Source organism: Myotis lucifugus, unplaced genomic scaffold (assembly GCF_000147115.1).
Source record: "Myotis lucifugus unplaced genomic scaffold, Myoluc2.0 scaffold_200, whole genome shotgun sequence".
Classification (NCBI taxonomy): Eukaryota; Metazoa; Chordata; class Mammalia; order Chiroptera; family Vespertilionidae; genus Myotis; species Myotis lucifugus.
The window spans coordinates 1,916,583-1,933,395 of NW_005871248.1; the positions used below are offsets into that span (position 1 = coordinate 1,916,583).

Here is a 16,813-nt window from a genome sequence, read left to right on the forward strand (position 1 = left end):
GGCAGAGCCCTGGGCAGGACATCACACAGCACCGGGCAGAGGTGTGCCCACCATGGACCTCAGTGCAGGCTGCATTTGTTGTTTCCCTCATGTCCGTCCCAGGATTTTCCCTCTAAATACAACATTCAAACTCTTTAAGAATAGGGAGCATTTTTCAAACCTTTATGGAAAGAAACACAACAAAAACCAGGCTCTCTTACATATTCCTCGCCACGGCTGAGACTCTCCCAATGACTCTACAGCAGTTGTGTGGCTTATATAACTTCTAGCAGTCGTGAAAGAAACACGCAAACTAGATTCCCCACTGACAGCCCTACTGCACAGTCACAGGAAAAAACCTGTACTTCTTCCCTAGGCAGTAATGGTCACCTTTTCCAGATAACCTGTTCGTGATGGAGCCTGGAGGAGCCACAGTGGGGCAGGCAGGGCACAGGTGAGAGGGCTGAGAAGCCACGCACTGAACACTGGGGATGCCGTGTGGGGCTGCGAGCAGCGAGGCTGGCGGCCAGGAGTGGGCTCTCGAGGAGATGGGGCCGAGACTGCTGGCAGCTCACCTCTGCACTTTGCCGTAGTCCTCGCTCAGCGGGAAGAGCTGCTCCTCCACCTTGTCCCACCGCTCTAGGCAGCTCCACAGCCAGTCGGGGTTCACCACGTGCAACTGTCCGCATGCCTGGGCCTGCCGCACCTTCTCTGTGCCTACAAGAGGGGAGCAATGGCCCAGATATTCAGGGACCCAGTACAGAGCCTAAGGCATGCACCCAGGACAAGCCCACATGCATACCTAGGCCCAAGATGGGCAGACAGAACCAGTCCAAATAGAATTTAGCCATTATGTAATTACCAGAAAGATGCTTCTGAAAATTCCACATGAAACAGGAGCCCTGCTAGTTTCAAAAAATGACTGCAGAGGCCAATGTAGATGCATTCTACTCCATGAACTCCCTCGGTTGTCCTTGCCCCAACCCCAGGGCAGGACCCAGGGAGGCCTAGCGGCTGGCTGGCCACTTACCTGCCTTGGCAGCAATCAGGTGGGTGGCCCTGTCAGGGGCGTCAGGGTCTAACACCAGCTGGGTGAGGATCTTGGCTCCGAGGGCCGTGGCATGGTAATGCTCCCGCGTCTTTTCCACCGGGAAGTTGGTGGGGTACAGCCCACTGAAGATTATGGCCACGTCCGCCAGTACTCGGCTCTTGAGCTCAGGGACGATCTTCCGTATGTCGGGTGCCTCCTGGGTCTCCCCGCGCAAGTAGCGGTCATACCTGGCGTAGTAGTCGGAGTGCACGCGGGCGAGGATCTCCTCCAGGTGGACCAGGTGGTCATCGCCATCATCGTCCTCCTCCTCCTCGTTCTCCTCCTCCTCCACGCTCTGGTCCAGGGACTCGCCCACTGTGATGCCTGACTGTTCACTGTTCTGGGACTCCGTCTCGGCCTCCTTCTTGTCAGCAGAGCCACCCGCCAGCCCACAGAAGCCGTCTCGCTCGCCCTCCTCCTGCAGGTCAGGTTGGACTCCGGGCACAGGCTCTCCGCAGTGATTCGGCCGTGTGGGCCTCTCCCCGCCCGGGCCAGGGGCCCCACCCTGCTGCATGGCTCTCCTGGTGTCCTGCGCAGCCTTAGGCTTCTTCTGGCTCTTCTTCTCCCCACTTTCGCCATCAGAGGTGGTGGAGGACTGACCCTCCGACTCACTGCTGCTCTCACTGTCACTGGATAAGTCAAAGTCCAGGTCACTGCCTGCTGTGCCCTGAGTGGGCTGCTTCTCCACTGAGGTCCGACCCTGCTGCTGAACACACACTGGGGGCCCCCTACCGTCCACCAAAGGGGCTCGGGCAGCAGGTGAGGCGCAGTCCCCGTTGAGTTCCCTCATGGGCTTCCCAAGGCCGTTACTCTGCTCGACTGCAGAAACCGGCCTTCCCTCCTCAGGGTCCTTAATGGACGGAGCTTGATCTGCGATGTCAGCACCTTTGGGAGGATAATTCACTGCAGGTGCACACAAAACGAGAGGTTACCATGATTTCCAAGAAATGGGAAAACGCAGGACGCATCCGCTATACCCTGCTTCAGACAGGCCATCGAGCTGCCCACTGCAGGGACCCTGCTGGGTCCCACTTTCTCCCAGCCCAGACCTCTCAGTCCTATTTTAGTGGCTGCAGCAATAATTGCATACCTCAAAACATTTTATTTAATCCTACTCAACTGGAAAAATGTTCAAATTGTACGATTAAGAAACAGAAACAAAATATCATGCCTTTTAGAATAACATAAACACAACGGCCTCTGTAATACAGAAATACAAACAAGCAGCAACAAAGTGAGTCCTGAATTCAGAGCAGTCACAAGGCAGGTGAGAGGCGGAGGAGACAGTGAAGCAAATGCTAATACTTCTCTGAGGACTAGAAGGGAGTTGCCCACCTTTCTTTCTCGCCGGAGGCTCCCGGGACCCTGGGGGAGCATTGATGTCCCCTGTGCCCTGGAAGTAGACGTATTTCTTTACGGTGATCAGATTGGGGGCGAACTTCCAGACATCTTCTCGGTCATCAATAATGCAAACCATTGAGTCTCCACAAGGAAAGAGATTTCTGGAAGTAAAAATGTATCAGAACTACTAGCATGATTTACAAAAAGAATCATCAAAAAGAGAGTGACAACTATTCTCACACGGAACCACTAGACAGCAGACTAATGCAAAACAGATGCAAGGTACACGAAGGGCTTTTGTTTAGCTTGTGTTTAAACTGTTTCCAGAGAAGGTAACATTAAAACAGTCCCAGTTCCCTACACTGTCTCTGCTACTTCTCAAGGCAGGAGTCAGCACTCTCCTTAGAAGACCAGAGAGGAAGGAGAAAGTTCCAGTCCTAACAAAGCCTCAGGACAAACCTAAGTCAGTGGCCATGTCCCAGTACAACTTCATTTACAAACACAGGTTATCTGCCTACCGGCCAGAGTCTGCTCCCACCTGTTCCCAGGTAAGGGCTTTCAGAGAGAGAGGCAGGAAGGCTCAGTCTTGTTCAAACTCAGCTGTTTGAAAAAGCTGTTCCCTGAAGTTCCCAAAAGGTGACTTGTATTCCCCAAAGCTACTAGTGTGTGTGGGGTGAGCAGAAATATTAACAAGGGTCTAAAGGCCATCCCTGGGTGCAGGCATGCTCTGCTACCTCACGTGGTCTCCTTAAACTTCATTTTTGTCCACACCCCTGAGATTCAGAGAGCTGGCTCATAGCACTCAATACTCAAATGATGACTGCTTCTTGCCTATCTTCAAGATCAGGGGATAAACCCAGGAAAGATGCCTACCACTGTTCAGGTTCTCTACTGCTAATCCTATCTAATGCTAATCCTATCTAATAAAAGAGCCGTACGGCCGCTACCCTTCCCATTGGCTAATCAGGGCGATATGCAAATTAACTGCCAGCCAAGACGGCAGCCGGCAGCCAGGCAGCTTGAAGGGAACAGGGAGGTTTGCTTGCTCCAGTGACGGCGGACTCCAACGTTCCTCGCCTGACTTGCCGGCCTCTCAGCTGCAACTCTAAGCAACTATGCTGCAAATATAGAAGCTAAACAAAACCCCAGAAACCTGCTTTAGTCAGCCGGGCTTCAGCCAGCTGGACCGCAACATTGTATCAAATACAGAAGGTAAACAAAGGCCCGAAACCTGCTTTCAGCAGTGGAGGCCTCAGAGCTAAAGCTGGCCTAGAATTAAAAAAAAAAAAAAAAAAAAAAAAAAAGGAGCAGTTGGGAGCTTCAGTCACCCGCCAGCCTGAAAACGGCCCTCAGCCCCTCACCCAGACTGGCCAGGCACCCCAGTGGGGACCCCCACCCTGATCCAGGACACCCTTCAGGGCAAACCAGCCAGCCCCCACCCGTGCACCAGGCCTCTATTCTATATAGTAAAAGGGTAATATGCCTCCCAGCACCGGGATCAGTGGAGCCGCAAGGCCTCCCGGCACCGGGATCAGCGTGACAGGGGGCAGCGCCCAAACCCCCTGATCGCCCTGCGGCTCTGTGTGTGACAGGGGGTGGGGCCACAACCTCCCTATCCACTCTGCTCTGTTTGTGACAGGGGAAGGTGCCCCAACCCCCTGATCAGCCCTGCTCTGTGCCTGATAGGGGAGGAGCTCCCCAACCCCCGGATCGCCCTGTGGCTCTGTGTGTGACAGGGTGTGGCGCCCCAACCCCTGATCGACCTGCTCTGTGGGTGATAGAAGGCGGCGCCTACCCCCCCCCCCCCCCATGAGCCCTGCTGTGTGATGGGGTAGAGCCATAACCTCCCCATCGGCCCTGCTCTGTGTGTGACAGGGGGCGGTGCCCCAACTCCCCTATCGGCCCTACTCTGTGAGTGACAGGGGGGAGCTCCTCAACCCCCTGATGGGCCCTGCTCTGTGTGTGACAGGGTACGGAGCCCCAACCTCCCTGATGGGCCCTGCTCTGTGCATGACAGGGGGCAGCGCCCCAACCCCCTGATCCGCCCTGCTCTGTGACAGGGGGCGGTGCCCCAACTCCCCTATCGGCCCTACTCTGTGCGTGACAGGGGGTGGCGCCGCAACTTCCCTATCGACCCTGGCTTGAGTGTGACAGGGGGCGGTGCCACAGCCCCCCAATCGGCTGTACCCTGAGCGTGACTAGGGCTGGCATCGCAACCTCCCGATCTGCCCTGTTCTGTGCATGACAGGGGGCAGTGCCTCAACTCCCCAATCGGCCCTGCTCTGAGCCCAACCAGGGGCTGCACCTAGGGATTGGGCCTGCCCTCTGCCACCTGGCAGCAGGCCTAAGCCAGCAGGTCATTATCTCCTGAGGGGTCCCAGACTGCGAGAGGGCACAGGATGGGCTGAGGGACCCCCTCTCCCCACCGAGTGCACACATTTTTGTGCACCAGGCCTCTAGTCCTATCTAATAAAAGAGTAATATGCAAATTGACCATCACTCCAACACACAAGATGGCCGCCCCCATGTGGACACAAGATGGCCGGCAGGGGAGGGCAGCTGGGAGGGATCAGGCCTGAAAGGGAGGGCAGTTGGGGGTGATCAAGCCTGCAGGGGAAGGCAGTTAGGGGCAATTGGGCCGGCAGGGGAGCAGTTGGGCATTGATCAGGCTGGCAGGGGAGTGGTTAGGGGCAGACAGGCTGGCAGTTAGGCAGGCAGGCAGGCAGAAGAGGGGTTGGGAGCCAGCAGTCCTGGATTGTGAGAGGGATGTCTGACTGCCCATTTAGGCCCGATCCCTCTGGGGTCAGACATCCCTCGAGGAGTCCCAGATTGGCGAGGGTGCAGGCTGGGCTGAGGGACACCACCTCCGTGCATGAATTTCATGCACTGGGCCTCTAGTAAATAATAAAGGCTACACTACCCAGGAAAAAATGTTCAAGTGTCCAAAATTAATATTATTTTCAGAGTCCATTTTCCAGAAGAACATAAGGTAGCTAAAACACCTCAGTGGCAGATGCCTTCCAGCACATTTAATTCCAGATGGGGGACTGCAGTGTCCACTGTGGAGCAGGCTCCCTAACAGTCACTGACACGCTCGCTCATTTTCCTTGTCCACATTACCCTGCTCACTCTGACGCTAAGGAGCAAACACACAGGGTCTGTTTCCGAAACAAGTGCTTTCAGACTTTTCCTAGTGCACATTGACTTGAATGGGTCTTAGTTGTGTGGACAATCCAAATCTAAACACGAAATGTTAGCTCTAACTGGTTTGGCTCAGTGGATAGAGCGTCGGCCTGCGGACTCAGGGGTCCCAGGTTCGATTCCGGTCAAGGGCATGTACCTTGGTTGCGGGCACATCCCCAGTAGTGGATGTGCAGGAGGCAGCTGATCGATGTTTCTAACTCTCTATCCCTCTCCCTTCTATCCCTCTCCCTTCTTCTCTGTAAAAAATCAATAAAATATATTAAAAAAAAACTCAAACAAAAAAACCCCACGAAATGTTAGATGCAGGTGGCTGACACCAGCCAGGAGGCCACTGAGGCCACAGCTGGTACTGCCTTACTATCCAATCTCGTTAGTTCTACCTGACACTGAGTAGAAAGCGGGACAATGCTCATATAGAGAAGACATTTCTGAGAATATCAAAGAGCCCTGTGATTGGGTGGGATGGCCCAGTCACAGAGGCATAGACAGGACAAGATAGGAAGGGGGGTGGTGATGGGAGGGATGGGAATAGCAGAGGGGCAGATGGAAATGTGACCTAGGCTCTCCTAACACTCCCAGCGTTAACAGCAAGCCAACTCTCGAGGAACGTGAACCTGAGATGCCAACCGACGTGAAACACCTTCTTTAAACTTGTGACTTGACGGACAGCCCACCTTGTACTCGGGGAAGCTTTGGGTGCTTTCCACTGACACTGTCACCTGAATTTCCTGTGCCCCCCAGCCCTGCTCTCAGCTCCCTCTCTCCACACCCCCATCCTCCCAGGCCCCTGCCACTGCCTGGACATTCAAGGAGAGGCAGGAAGTAGGGGTCTGGTTAGAAGACAGTAGCAGAGACAGTGGCAGAAATTTAAGAATAAACACAATTACTGCTCGATGCTCCCAATGCATCTTCACAATGGGAACCAACAGCAAGCCTTGTGATGAACAGAGCAGGTACGTACCTGAGGTTCCCTGTTTTAGAAAACGGGTCAATACACTCGTCCCTCGATAATATTCGGTGAGAAAAAAGCTTCTTCTCAGGGTCTAAAAAGCCTTTGAAAAGAAAGCAGGATAAAGGTCATGTGTGTCTAAGAAGCACGGACGCTTCACTGTGCATACAGTGAAGATCTTACTGTTTCTTTAGAATCAGAGACACAGAGCATCACAGAGAATTCTATGAAGTAGTTACATTAACCGTCACATGTCCCAATCACATATCCCAATAGCCACAGCAGCCACATGCTAAAGGCAAATATGTTGAATTTTAGTTACAAGATGAATTACTTTAATACGTTGCCTACATGTCCATAATTAAAATTTCCTACAAGGCCATTAAATGTAAACAGGGGATGAGAAATTCATTTCTCCAGCAACAATAAAAGACCAAGATCAACCAGTAAAGAGAATTTCAAGGTGCTGAATCTAACCATCGCACATCTAATACCGAGCTGTGACCATGTCATACTGTAGGTACTAGGTCTACCCGCAGTCAGTGGGGCCGGATCCCAGCCATCCCCAGGGAGGTAGAGCCCACGCCCTACACTGCCCCCAGCTGTGGCCACCATGGGCAATGCTGCATGACCCAAGGGCTTCTGCCTCCATGCACTGAGCTCAGCCAGCACAGCCCGACGTCTGCGTTCTCCTAGTAAGATCGCCTGTCTGCACCTTAAGTGTTAAGTGCAGACAGACATAAGCAATGTGGCCCCACAAGTGTTTCCAAACCAATCAGTAAAACATTTTAAGTTCACTTATGTATAAGACTAGAGGCCCAATGCACGAAATTCATGCAAGAGTAGGCTTTTTTTCCCCTGGCTGCCAGCACCGGCTTCCCTCTGGCACCCGGGACCTGGGCTTCCCTCACAGCCCCGGCTTTGTCCGGAAGGACGTCGGGTCTAATTAGCATATTAAGCTTTTATTATAATAGATGTTTCTTTTTCCAGGTACCTGTGGTCCTGACCAACTTCTAAACTGGCCCGTGACAGCAGCCAGTCCATCTAGACTGGCTCTGGGGTCGCAGGCAGGTGGGGAGGGGCCGTCCAAGAGAGCAGTGGCTGAATTTTAGAGACTTAACGCTGCCTGGCCACCCCAACTGACAGCTCCTAAGGAGGCTGACAGGGAGCTTCCTTCACCTTCAAGAAAGCATGGCGGGCCTGGCCGCGGTGGCTCTGTGATTGAGTGTCAACCTGTGAGCCGGGAAGTCACAGTTTGGTTCTTGGTTGGGGCACATGCCCAGGTTGTAGGCTCGATCCCCAGTGTGGGGCATGTAGGAGGCAGCCAATTAATGATTCTCTCTCATCATTGATGTTTTTCTCTCTCCTTCTCCCTTTCCCTCTCTGAAATCAGTAAAAAAATTTATATATATATAAAAAAGAAAAAAAGAAAGAAAGCATGATGGACAGTAAGAAATAACCCAGTTTCAGTGTTCAGGCGCACCACACGCAGCTCAGCCTGAGCCGCACGCTCACCTGCAATCGTGTGTGCATACAGCCGGCTGCCGAAGGTGAAGACGTGCAGCTCGTACAGCCTGGCGACCTTCTCCAGGAACTCCCTGCAGTGCGGACGCAGGCGGGTGTGCAGCATCGGCTCGCCCCGGCCCAGCTGGAAGTGCAGGATGCCCTGCGGAGAGCGAATGCCCAGTCAGCAGAGGACGACTGAGGACCCGAGGGCACGGGCTCCACCGTCAGGACACGGGTCCAGGTACCATGCCAACTTACCTGGCACTCATGATTTCTTTAAGCATGCTCCATGGGAGTGAGCTCAGCCCCTCTGCTGTGGCCATTCACACAGCAACTACCGATGACAACACGTAACTGCCTACAAAACCACCGCCAGTACCTATAGTAACTACCTATGGCAGTGATGGCGAACCTTTTGAGCTCGGCGTGTCAGCATTTTGAAAAACCCTAACTTAACTCTGGTGCCGTGTCACATATAGAAATTTTTTGATATTTGCAACCATAGTAAAACAAAGACTTATATGTTTGATATTTATTTTACATATTTAAATGCCATTTAACAAAGAAAAATCAACCAAAAAAATGAGTTCGTGTGTCACCTCTGACACGCGTGTCATAGGTTCGCCATCGCTGACCTATGGCAACAGGGCCACTATCTGTCTTAAGTACAGAGACTACCTGTGACCAACACCCACAGGAACCAGCTATGACAACTAAGACAACTACCCAGTCACTGCGGTGTCACTGAAGGGCTGCAAGGACACCAGCAGACCCTCACACATCCTGACTACTGTGCCCACTCTTGTTGATGATGGATAAAGCAAAGTGCCCAGAAGTAATGTCACCCATGTCTTTGTTCCTTCAAATACTGACATTGGTCAAATAGCAGAACCACAGTCGGCTTATAACAGGTTCCCATTAATCTGCTGACAGTGTCTTCCCCAGTTATCGATGAAAGCAAGCCACAGGTTCCCACATAAGCTAGTCTACCAGACACAGCTTTATTAACTTATAGACACATCACAGAAGCTGAAACAGCATTCTAAATCACCTCAGCAGACAGGTGAAATTAGTAATACCAACCTGCTTATACATGATTAATAGGCAAATAGGCTCCCTCTCCTCGGGAAGTAAACTCTGATCTTTTTAATCCTATTTATCATTAATTTTTCTCAGTAAAAATGCTCTAAACAACAACTATAAAGGAAAAGTAACCAATCTTAGGCTTAGTTAACTTTTCCCAGTTCTAACTCAGTCAAAGCCCTCGTGATCAGACTAATATTAGAAGACTAGGAATGAAACCTTATAAACAACTTCCACCCCACTCAATAGTTAAATAGTCCATGAATTGCAATCAACATCCTTAAAGGCACACGTTAAGAAGTAAATGTCTTTCTGAAGTCGCCAGCAGCAGCATGTGGGTGGGCTCTGGGTGGCTGGCAAAGCCCTGTCATCACGCTGTTACCGAGCCAGCAGAGGGATGGGCCCGTGGGCAGGGTGTGGCAGCACTGAAGCCCTAGCAATAGCTGAGGACTGGCCGTGCAGATGCTGACATTTGCCTTCTGGACCATATTAGCTGAGAAACTGGCAGGTTACAACTGGTTCAACTGTCTTATAAATGCCTGACTTCAAAGGCATGATAAACCCATAAGCCAGCCTGGCCTGGCCTGGCCCCTCTGTCAAGGACAACTTCCCATAGTGCTGTCCTAACCAGACTGATGAGCTCTGTGGACACGAAAATCCGAGCACTAACAGAGGGCTACACAGCAACAAAGAAGTGAAAGATGACGATATCAGTGACGCTGGTCTCTAGGTAATGACAGCAGGAGCTGACACCTGCCTGGGAACAGCCACCTGCAACAGGCATGCAAAGCCTTCTGAAAGGTCCAGAAATTCAACTTCTCAGCTCCACAACTTCTGAGCACAAAGCTGAAGTAGCATCCTGTCTTTGACCCATTCTCTGTATTTCGCTGGAGAATTCACGCAGGGTGAGGTCCAGCCTCACCTATAGCCCGGGTGCACCTGCACTGCCCCCCATTGCAGACATTCCTGAAGAGCACACACATCTGCTCCTCTCCCCCAAGAGCGCCCCCTTTGCCATCCAATCTGCCCCCCCCCCCCCCCGGGCCTTCCAGGCTTGCAGTTCATGGTGCTGAGGACGGTGGGGGACCTGCCTGTGGCACAGGCTGAGGAAGCCCCACGGGCCGCCACACTCACTTTGTTTGACATCTGCTGGCACTGCTGCTCTGTGGTGTGGATCAGGGTCTGGTCCAAGTCGACCATGAGCACCAGCTTCCTGTTCCGATGCAGTCGTTGCTGGTCTTCCCTCCCTAGCTGCTCGGCTTGCTGAAGTTAAAATGAAAAAGGAAAAATGACAATGCAAGTCTATCTGGATCCAAAATTAATTCAATTTTATTAAGAAAAACAGGTGGAAGCTGAGCATATTCTTCACTGCCCCCTGCACTGCCTGCCAGTGGACCCATTGCTGTTGAGATCATGTGGGGCCACAGGGCTACTCCCCTGCTGCCTGGAGCCTGCAGTGTGTACCACACCCTGCAAGGCATTCTGCCTTGTGATCCTAACTCTGTCATTTCACGAAAGGTGTAAACCAATGAAAAAGGAGGTAAAAGGAAGTGGTGGTTCCTATAAAAGTTTAGTTGGATGCTGTGGAGCAACTCAACACCGTGAACTGCAGAAGGAATGGGGAAAGTGGGACGGTAGGCTGGGACAAGGACAACTAGACATGAGGTGCAGCAGCAGGCATGTGGGATGCATCTCAGGTGCCCGCCACTCGGCTTCACCTTGGAAAGGGCCCAGGTGGGTCCTGGAGACGGCATGGCCCAGATGTTGCCCTCGCGGGCCAGCGGGGACACTGCTCTTGGAAGGGCCCGGTCCTACCACAGTCAGCGATGAGAGGACTGATGTGGGCCCATGACAAAGACTTTGGGGCCTGCTAATTCAGAAAAGCCTGAATCATGTATCTGGTATTTTGTCTTTCTCAAAAAAAAAAAAAAAAAGTAGGTATCACTTAAAAGCACAAATCTAGAAAAATCCTGTAACAATGTATCACCTGCTCACACAGATGTAGAGCTCTGAAACTGCTTTATAACTGAGTTTTTATACAACCCCACAGACGCGTTCCTGTGCTCTGTCCTGGCGATGCTCACTCAGCCCATTAGACTCAGACCACAGAAACATGAGGTGTCAGGGTTCTTGGAATGCATAAAAGGGACAGATCTGGTAAAACTCCAAACGTCCTATTGGTGCAGACACCTTCAATTCCTGGGCAGCTGGGCCTGCTGGTACACAAATGCACAGGGGCCCCCCTAGGAGCTCTGAGGCCTCTTCAGGGTCCCTGCACCCATGTCCACTCCACAAGCACCTCTGATGCCCTTGACTCTACCCAGGTCACCTCTTGCACAGCCACCTGTCCTGGTGGCAGCTGCTCGTGGGCTCTAACCCTGGCCCTCAGCCTCAACTAGATCCGCTGGTCACAGCATGTGTTCCCATGTCTAATCCCTCCAGCCCAGACCTGGCCCCAGGGGACTGGAACCAAAGCCCTAGACAGCAGGGAGCCGGGTGCCTCCCAGGTGGAACCACTTGGGAAAGAGACAAGTGCAGCCCCCATACTCGTCGTCCTCCCAGAGGTCACTTCGGAGATAAAGGTGACCAAAGCCCGGCACGTTCTCCGGCTGCCCTCTCCCTGCTCTGGAACCCACGAGCGGCACTCACCTCGGAGCTCACCATCAGCTCCGGGACACTGTGCACCATCGACACGGTGGCTGTGGACAGTGGCATCTGCTGCCTCCCGTTCTTGCTCTGCAGCCTGCGGAAGCGAGAGGGCTGTCAGGTGGCTGCCTTCGGCTGCTAACCAATGCAGCGAGCACTTTCATTTCCATTGTGGTCGATGTGCTGCTGGCAACTGTGGAACGTTGTCCACTTAAAACACACAGGAGACTGGCCAAACGATGACGTTCCAGTCCCTCACAGAGCTCCGCTGAAAACACACGGATGTCACCCTGACACAGGCACTCCATGGGGAAACAGCCAGGCAGGGCACCCCCTATGCACACCGCAGGGTCAGAAACGCATCTCTACTCACTAGTGCTTCCCTCCCGCAGCGGGTGACTGGGCGAGCTGACCTTAGAGCAGCCAGGTTCCCAACCCCCACCCGTGCCCTCCACCCTTCACCTCTGTACCCACCGTCCCCCTTCCAACATGAAAGGCACTGTGCTCACGCCGGGTCAGTACTTACTGGGTCAGGTCTTGGCCACACTCGGCACACAAACCCTTCATGACGACTGGGTGGCTGCATCCTTCGACTCGCACCAGAACCGCTCTAGAAATGGGGGGCAAAAAGCAGAAATCAGAAGGGAGACACTGGGACTCTGGTTTCTCACTCCTCTCCCTGAGAGGGAGGAAGACCTGGCTGCTGCACGCCTCCCGGGACGCCTGTGCTCTGGCTGTAAAATGAAGGACGGACGTCTCACCTGTGGGCTCCACTCACCTAAAACACAACAAACCACATAGAACAGGTGCAGGAACTGAAAATGTCCTGTCAGGAGAGGAAACGTGGGGGAAACATGAAAACTATCTCAAATCCTCTTACATTTATGATAAACAATCTACAAAAACTGAAACTTTGTTAATACAACAAGGAACAATAATACCAACAATAAATGGCTGCCTCCCCCGTGTTCCCAGTGCAGAGAGAGGCTGCGATGCATCTGCACTTCTGATAGACTACTGCAATAGTTCCAGTTTCTACAAACTCAGAAATTACCATTTTCTTTGCATGGGTGGGGCCCAGGCGAGGGCCTCGCTGTCCCGTGTCTGCAGCCTCTAACCCCAGCGCTGATTTGTCCCCATCACCTTATTCCTCTCCCTGGAGCATGCTCTCCCCTGCCATTAACGCCATCTAAACCTCTAGCCAAAAATCTGCTCCCGTTTCCTGTCTAAAACAAACAATAAGAGGAACAGACCAGCCCCTGCACTGGACCCCCCACAGCTTCTCACCCGACCTTCCCAGAAGCCTTTTGCACCTGTCCCCAGCTTCCTGTCCACCCCCTCTGGGCACCCTGAATTCCTCATCTCTCACCAATGGTCTTCTGCCTCTGCTTTCCAGAGCTGGAGCGCTGCCACCTCGCCTCCGGCCCTCCGCCACCTCCCCTGTGTGGCTCGTCAGCACCCCACCTATACCCAAACCCCACCCTCAGCACCCCTTCTTCCAGTAATCCAGGCTCAGTGACCCTCACAGGAGCACCAGCACCCTCTTCTCCAATCCCACCCACCTCTCCCAGTCCCTCCGGGTCAGCCCTGAGGACACTTGCCCAGCTGCTGCAATAAGGACACACCCTCTCTTGTCGACGGGGTCCCACCCACTTTCCCAGACCCCCTTCAGTGCTGATTCAGGCTCCATCCCCACTGGGGCCCTCCCTCACCGGAGAACATGTGGCAGAGTTAGCAAAGGGACTTGAGGCCTTTCCAAAAGTCAAAGGTGCATTTTGATCCCTGGCTAATGGGTCTTTTGAAGGAAGCTTGTGGGGCCCTGGAACCTGGTAAAAACCTGCTGTTTGCCCCTGGGAACATGGTGGCAGGTTTTGTGAGAAACTGAGCAAACGGGCTCGTTCGCCCGTCTACAAGGTTTAGAAGTGCCGATGCTGCTTATGTTCACTGCAGGTTCTGCGGTCCTGCTATCCCGTGAGAACATATGGACCACATCCCACCAGTGAGCAAGGGCACTGAAGTCTGCATTTATTCACTTTACTTACTTTTAAACTAAAACTTATGACTTGGAGGATATTTTTTTCAGGAATTCCCAAAAAGAGTACCAGGATTTCATCAATTGCCCCTAATAACATTAACCTGAAGACATACTTGGTGTGTCTCTAGTTCAACCAATAAACAGGTCGAAATGCTTAACAAGGTATAGGTTTCCAGTCTATAGCCTGCCTTTTTGTTTTCTTAACTGTTTTTTGAAGACAGAGTTCTTAGTTTTGATCAAGTCTAATTTATCTGTATATTTATTAAGAAGACTATCTTGCCCAGGATCACTAAGATTGGATGGGAACCCAGAGTGGGACCACTAACTATAGACCAGTGGTTTTCAACTTTTTTCATCTCGTGGCACACAGAAGCTAATTACTAAAATTCTGCGGCACACCAAAAAAATACCCGATGGCTATCGTTGGTTGTTATCATTTTTTTGTTTGACAATCTAAGGGAAAAGAGGTCAGTGCCTCTGACTAAACAGTCAGGTATTGCATGTTTTAAAAATTGTTGGGGCACACCAGTTGAAAATCGCTGCTAGAGGATTAACTCTAAGGTGGAAGGAAGGTCCTAACAGATGATGAGGAAGCAGGGAGAGGCCCTGGCTTGAGGCTCCCGAGGTCAGAGCAAGAAGAGCATAGAGCGGTGGCTTTGAGACCAGAGGGTCCAGCTGAAGGGCACCGGGCACCGAGTAGGCAGGTAGACAAGCCCCATGGCACCAGAGCAGGTGCTCCTGCCAAGGGAGCCGGCCCAGAGAGTGCCCCATCCCCAGAGCAAACCTGCCTCCTGAAGCCCGCCAGGACCCAGGGAACATGGGAGGAAAGAAACGAGGGAGATACAAACAACAGGAGGTTCTCCTGGGAACCAGCAAGCGAGGGACAGGGGCCATTGGCAGAGGGCACAGGGGAATGCAAGCCAGGAAGTGGACGGGGCCAGGGTGTCACCACCAACAAGGAAACAGGCAATGATGGGCCTTTGGGGAGCCCCAGTGATTAAGGATGGGTGGGAAAAAGAATGACAATTAAAAAGAAATCAGTGTCACAGACTGCACAGCCAGGCCCGTGACAGACATCAGGGAGGTAGCGTCTCAGAGAAAGAGGGTGTCAATGTTAAATGCCCCCAAGAGGAACCAGATGAGGTTAAAATACAAGTCTGGACGAGGGAGATGTCCTTATCTTGACCGAGTGGTTGTTTCCAAGGCACATCTGTCAAGACTCACCAAACTGCACCCAAAACACATGCGCTGTACGTGCTGGTCACAAACACACGGGCCCAGGCCACTGGATTCATCGATAGTGTCGGTGTCCTTTCAGAAAGACTCTCCGGCAGATCACCACAGGAGGAGAGAGAAGGGCCCAGACTGCTCCCAAAGGACTCATACCGGCAGCCTCAGGTCCCCTCCCATCTTCTCCCTACACCTAGACAGCCCTGCCCCCTAGCCAGCTTCTAACTTGTCCCCTTATGACCAAGGGAAGCCCACACAAAAGCCACTTTCCTGTCACCCTGCAGATCTCTGGGACCTCACCATACCACTCCACAGCCTGTGACCCAATGATGTGCCCCCAAGCACGGCTATAGGTCCCCTTGGCACAGGACGCACTCCACCTGGACAACCCCTGCCTCACCCTTCTGTGTGAAAGCCCCGGCCACGTGCCCCCACACCCATAGCTGCACAGAGGGCAGAACATCACGGAGAACGGCTCTTCACTGGTGCTGAGCTTAGCCTCCATCAGGCACAGGCTGGTGGGTTTACCGGCTCATTGGGCCCCAAGAGGTCAGGTGAGATGACTTCAAAGCAGTGATGACAGCAGACAACATTGTGTCAGACAGACAACAGTGAGCCCCTCCCTCTAAAGCAGTGGTTCTCAACCTTCCTAGTGCCGCGACCCTTTAATACAGTTCCTCATGTTGTGGTGAACCCCAACCATAAAATTATTTTCGTTGCTACTTCATAACTGTAATGTTGCTACTGTTATCAATGGTAATGTAAATATCTGATGTGCAGGATGTATTTAGGCTACACCTGTGAAAGGGTCGTTCGACCCCCAAAGGGTCGCGACCCACAGGTTGAGAACCGCTGCTCTAAAGGAAGCCAGGCAGCCGGCTTCAGTGGAGGGTGCCATCCTGAGGCAACATCCATTCCCGCCCCTGCTTTCAGGGGGCAGGCATAGGCACCTGAGCTGAAGGAGCGAGGAGAGTGGATGCAGGCGGAGACTCCCGGGGATGGGATAAAGGATGGCCTTATCCCATCCTGTCCTCATCATTAGCTTCCAGAGGGGGCACAGCCCAGCAGCTGAGGGTCAAGTGCAGCCCCAGGGGGAGGGGAGGAGGCCAGAGTGAGCAGCACCACCTGAGGAAGGCAGGAGTGGACAGAAAGCTGAATGGGGGGGCGGGGGGGGGGGGCGGGTACACTGTGGCCCCCATAGGGAAGCTGTGCACTAACCACTCCAGCAGGAGGCAGGAAATTTCACCTGCCCCCTTTGTTCTTGACAATGAAAACCATCAAGAGTCATGTGCGCACACACACCTGTGTCCACTTCAACCTGATCTCAAGACCACACAAACTGCGCACTGACAGGTTCACACACCTCAACAGAGGAAACCGTCCCTTAAGAAGGTCAAAACTAAGGACCCGCAGCCGAGCCAATCCTAGGAGGGTGTGCTACCTACCACCTGCGCCCAGCTGCACCTCCTTCCTGAACTATGATGCAGGACCGCACCAGGTTTTACAACCGCGTTCCGCAAAGTTTATGAGAATCTGAAGTGCACACCCCCAGGAGTTTATAGCGCGATGACAAGCGTGGAGCACGCTGATTCGTTCCATACTCACTGTCGCCCCCAGTTTTCCTAACTTACAAACAAGGCGCCTTAGGGACAGGCACCTACTGCAGAAGAGGGGGCACAACCGAGTTCTAAAGAAAAACCATAAATCGTGGCTGCGATGCATTAGAGTCTTACTCTGCAAAGTTCTCCCC

General features: G+C 52.8%; 1 protein-coding gene across 4 annotated transcripts in view; it reads right to left on the reverse strand.

Moving 5' to 3' along the window:
• Nucleotides 1-13,229, reverse strand: part of CTDP1 (CTD phosphatase subunit 1) — a 31,634-nt gene extending 18,405 nt beyond the window's left edge. For 2 of the 4 annotated variants that reach the window (XM_014463172.2, XM_023761139.1), the window contains exons 1-8: nt 12,325-13,229; nt 11,802-11,895; nt 10,287-10,415; nt 8,079-8,229; nt 6,576-6,666; nt 2,405-2,571; nt 1,010-1,972; nt 555-696 (exon numbers count right to left, since the gene is read on the reverse strand). In XM_014463172.2, coding sequence (XP_014318658.1) covers nt 555-696; nt 1,010-1,972; nt 2,405-2,571; nt 6,576-6,666; nt 8,079-8,229; nt 10,287-10,415; nt 11,802-11,895; nt 12,325-12,365 — 1,778 coding nt within the window. In that variant the 5' untranslated portion in view covers nt 12,366-13,229. The remainder of the gene's footprint in view (nt 1-554; nt 697-1,009; nt 1,973-2,404; nt 2,572-6,575; nt 6,667-8,078; nt 8,230-10,286; nt 10,416-11,801; nt 11,896-12,324) is intronic. The other 2 variants (XM_014463175.2, XM_014463174.2) reach the window with 2 other exon arrangements.
• Nucleotides 13,230-16,813: the final 3,584 nt, after the last annotated feature.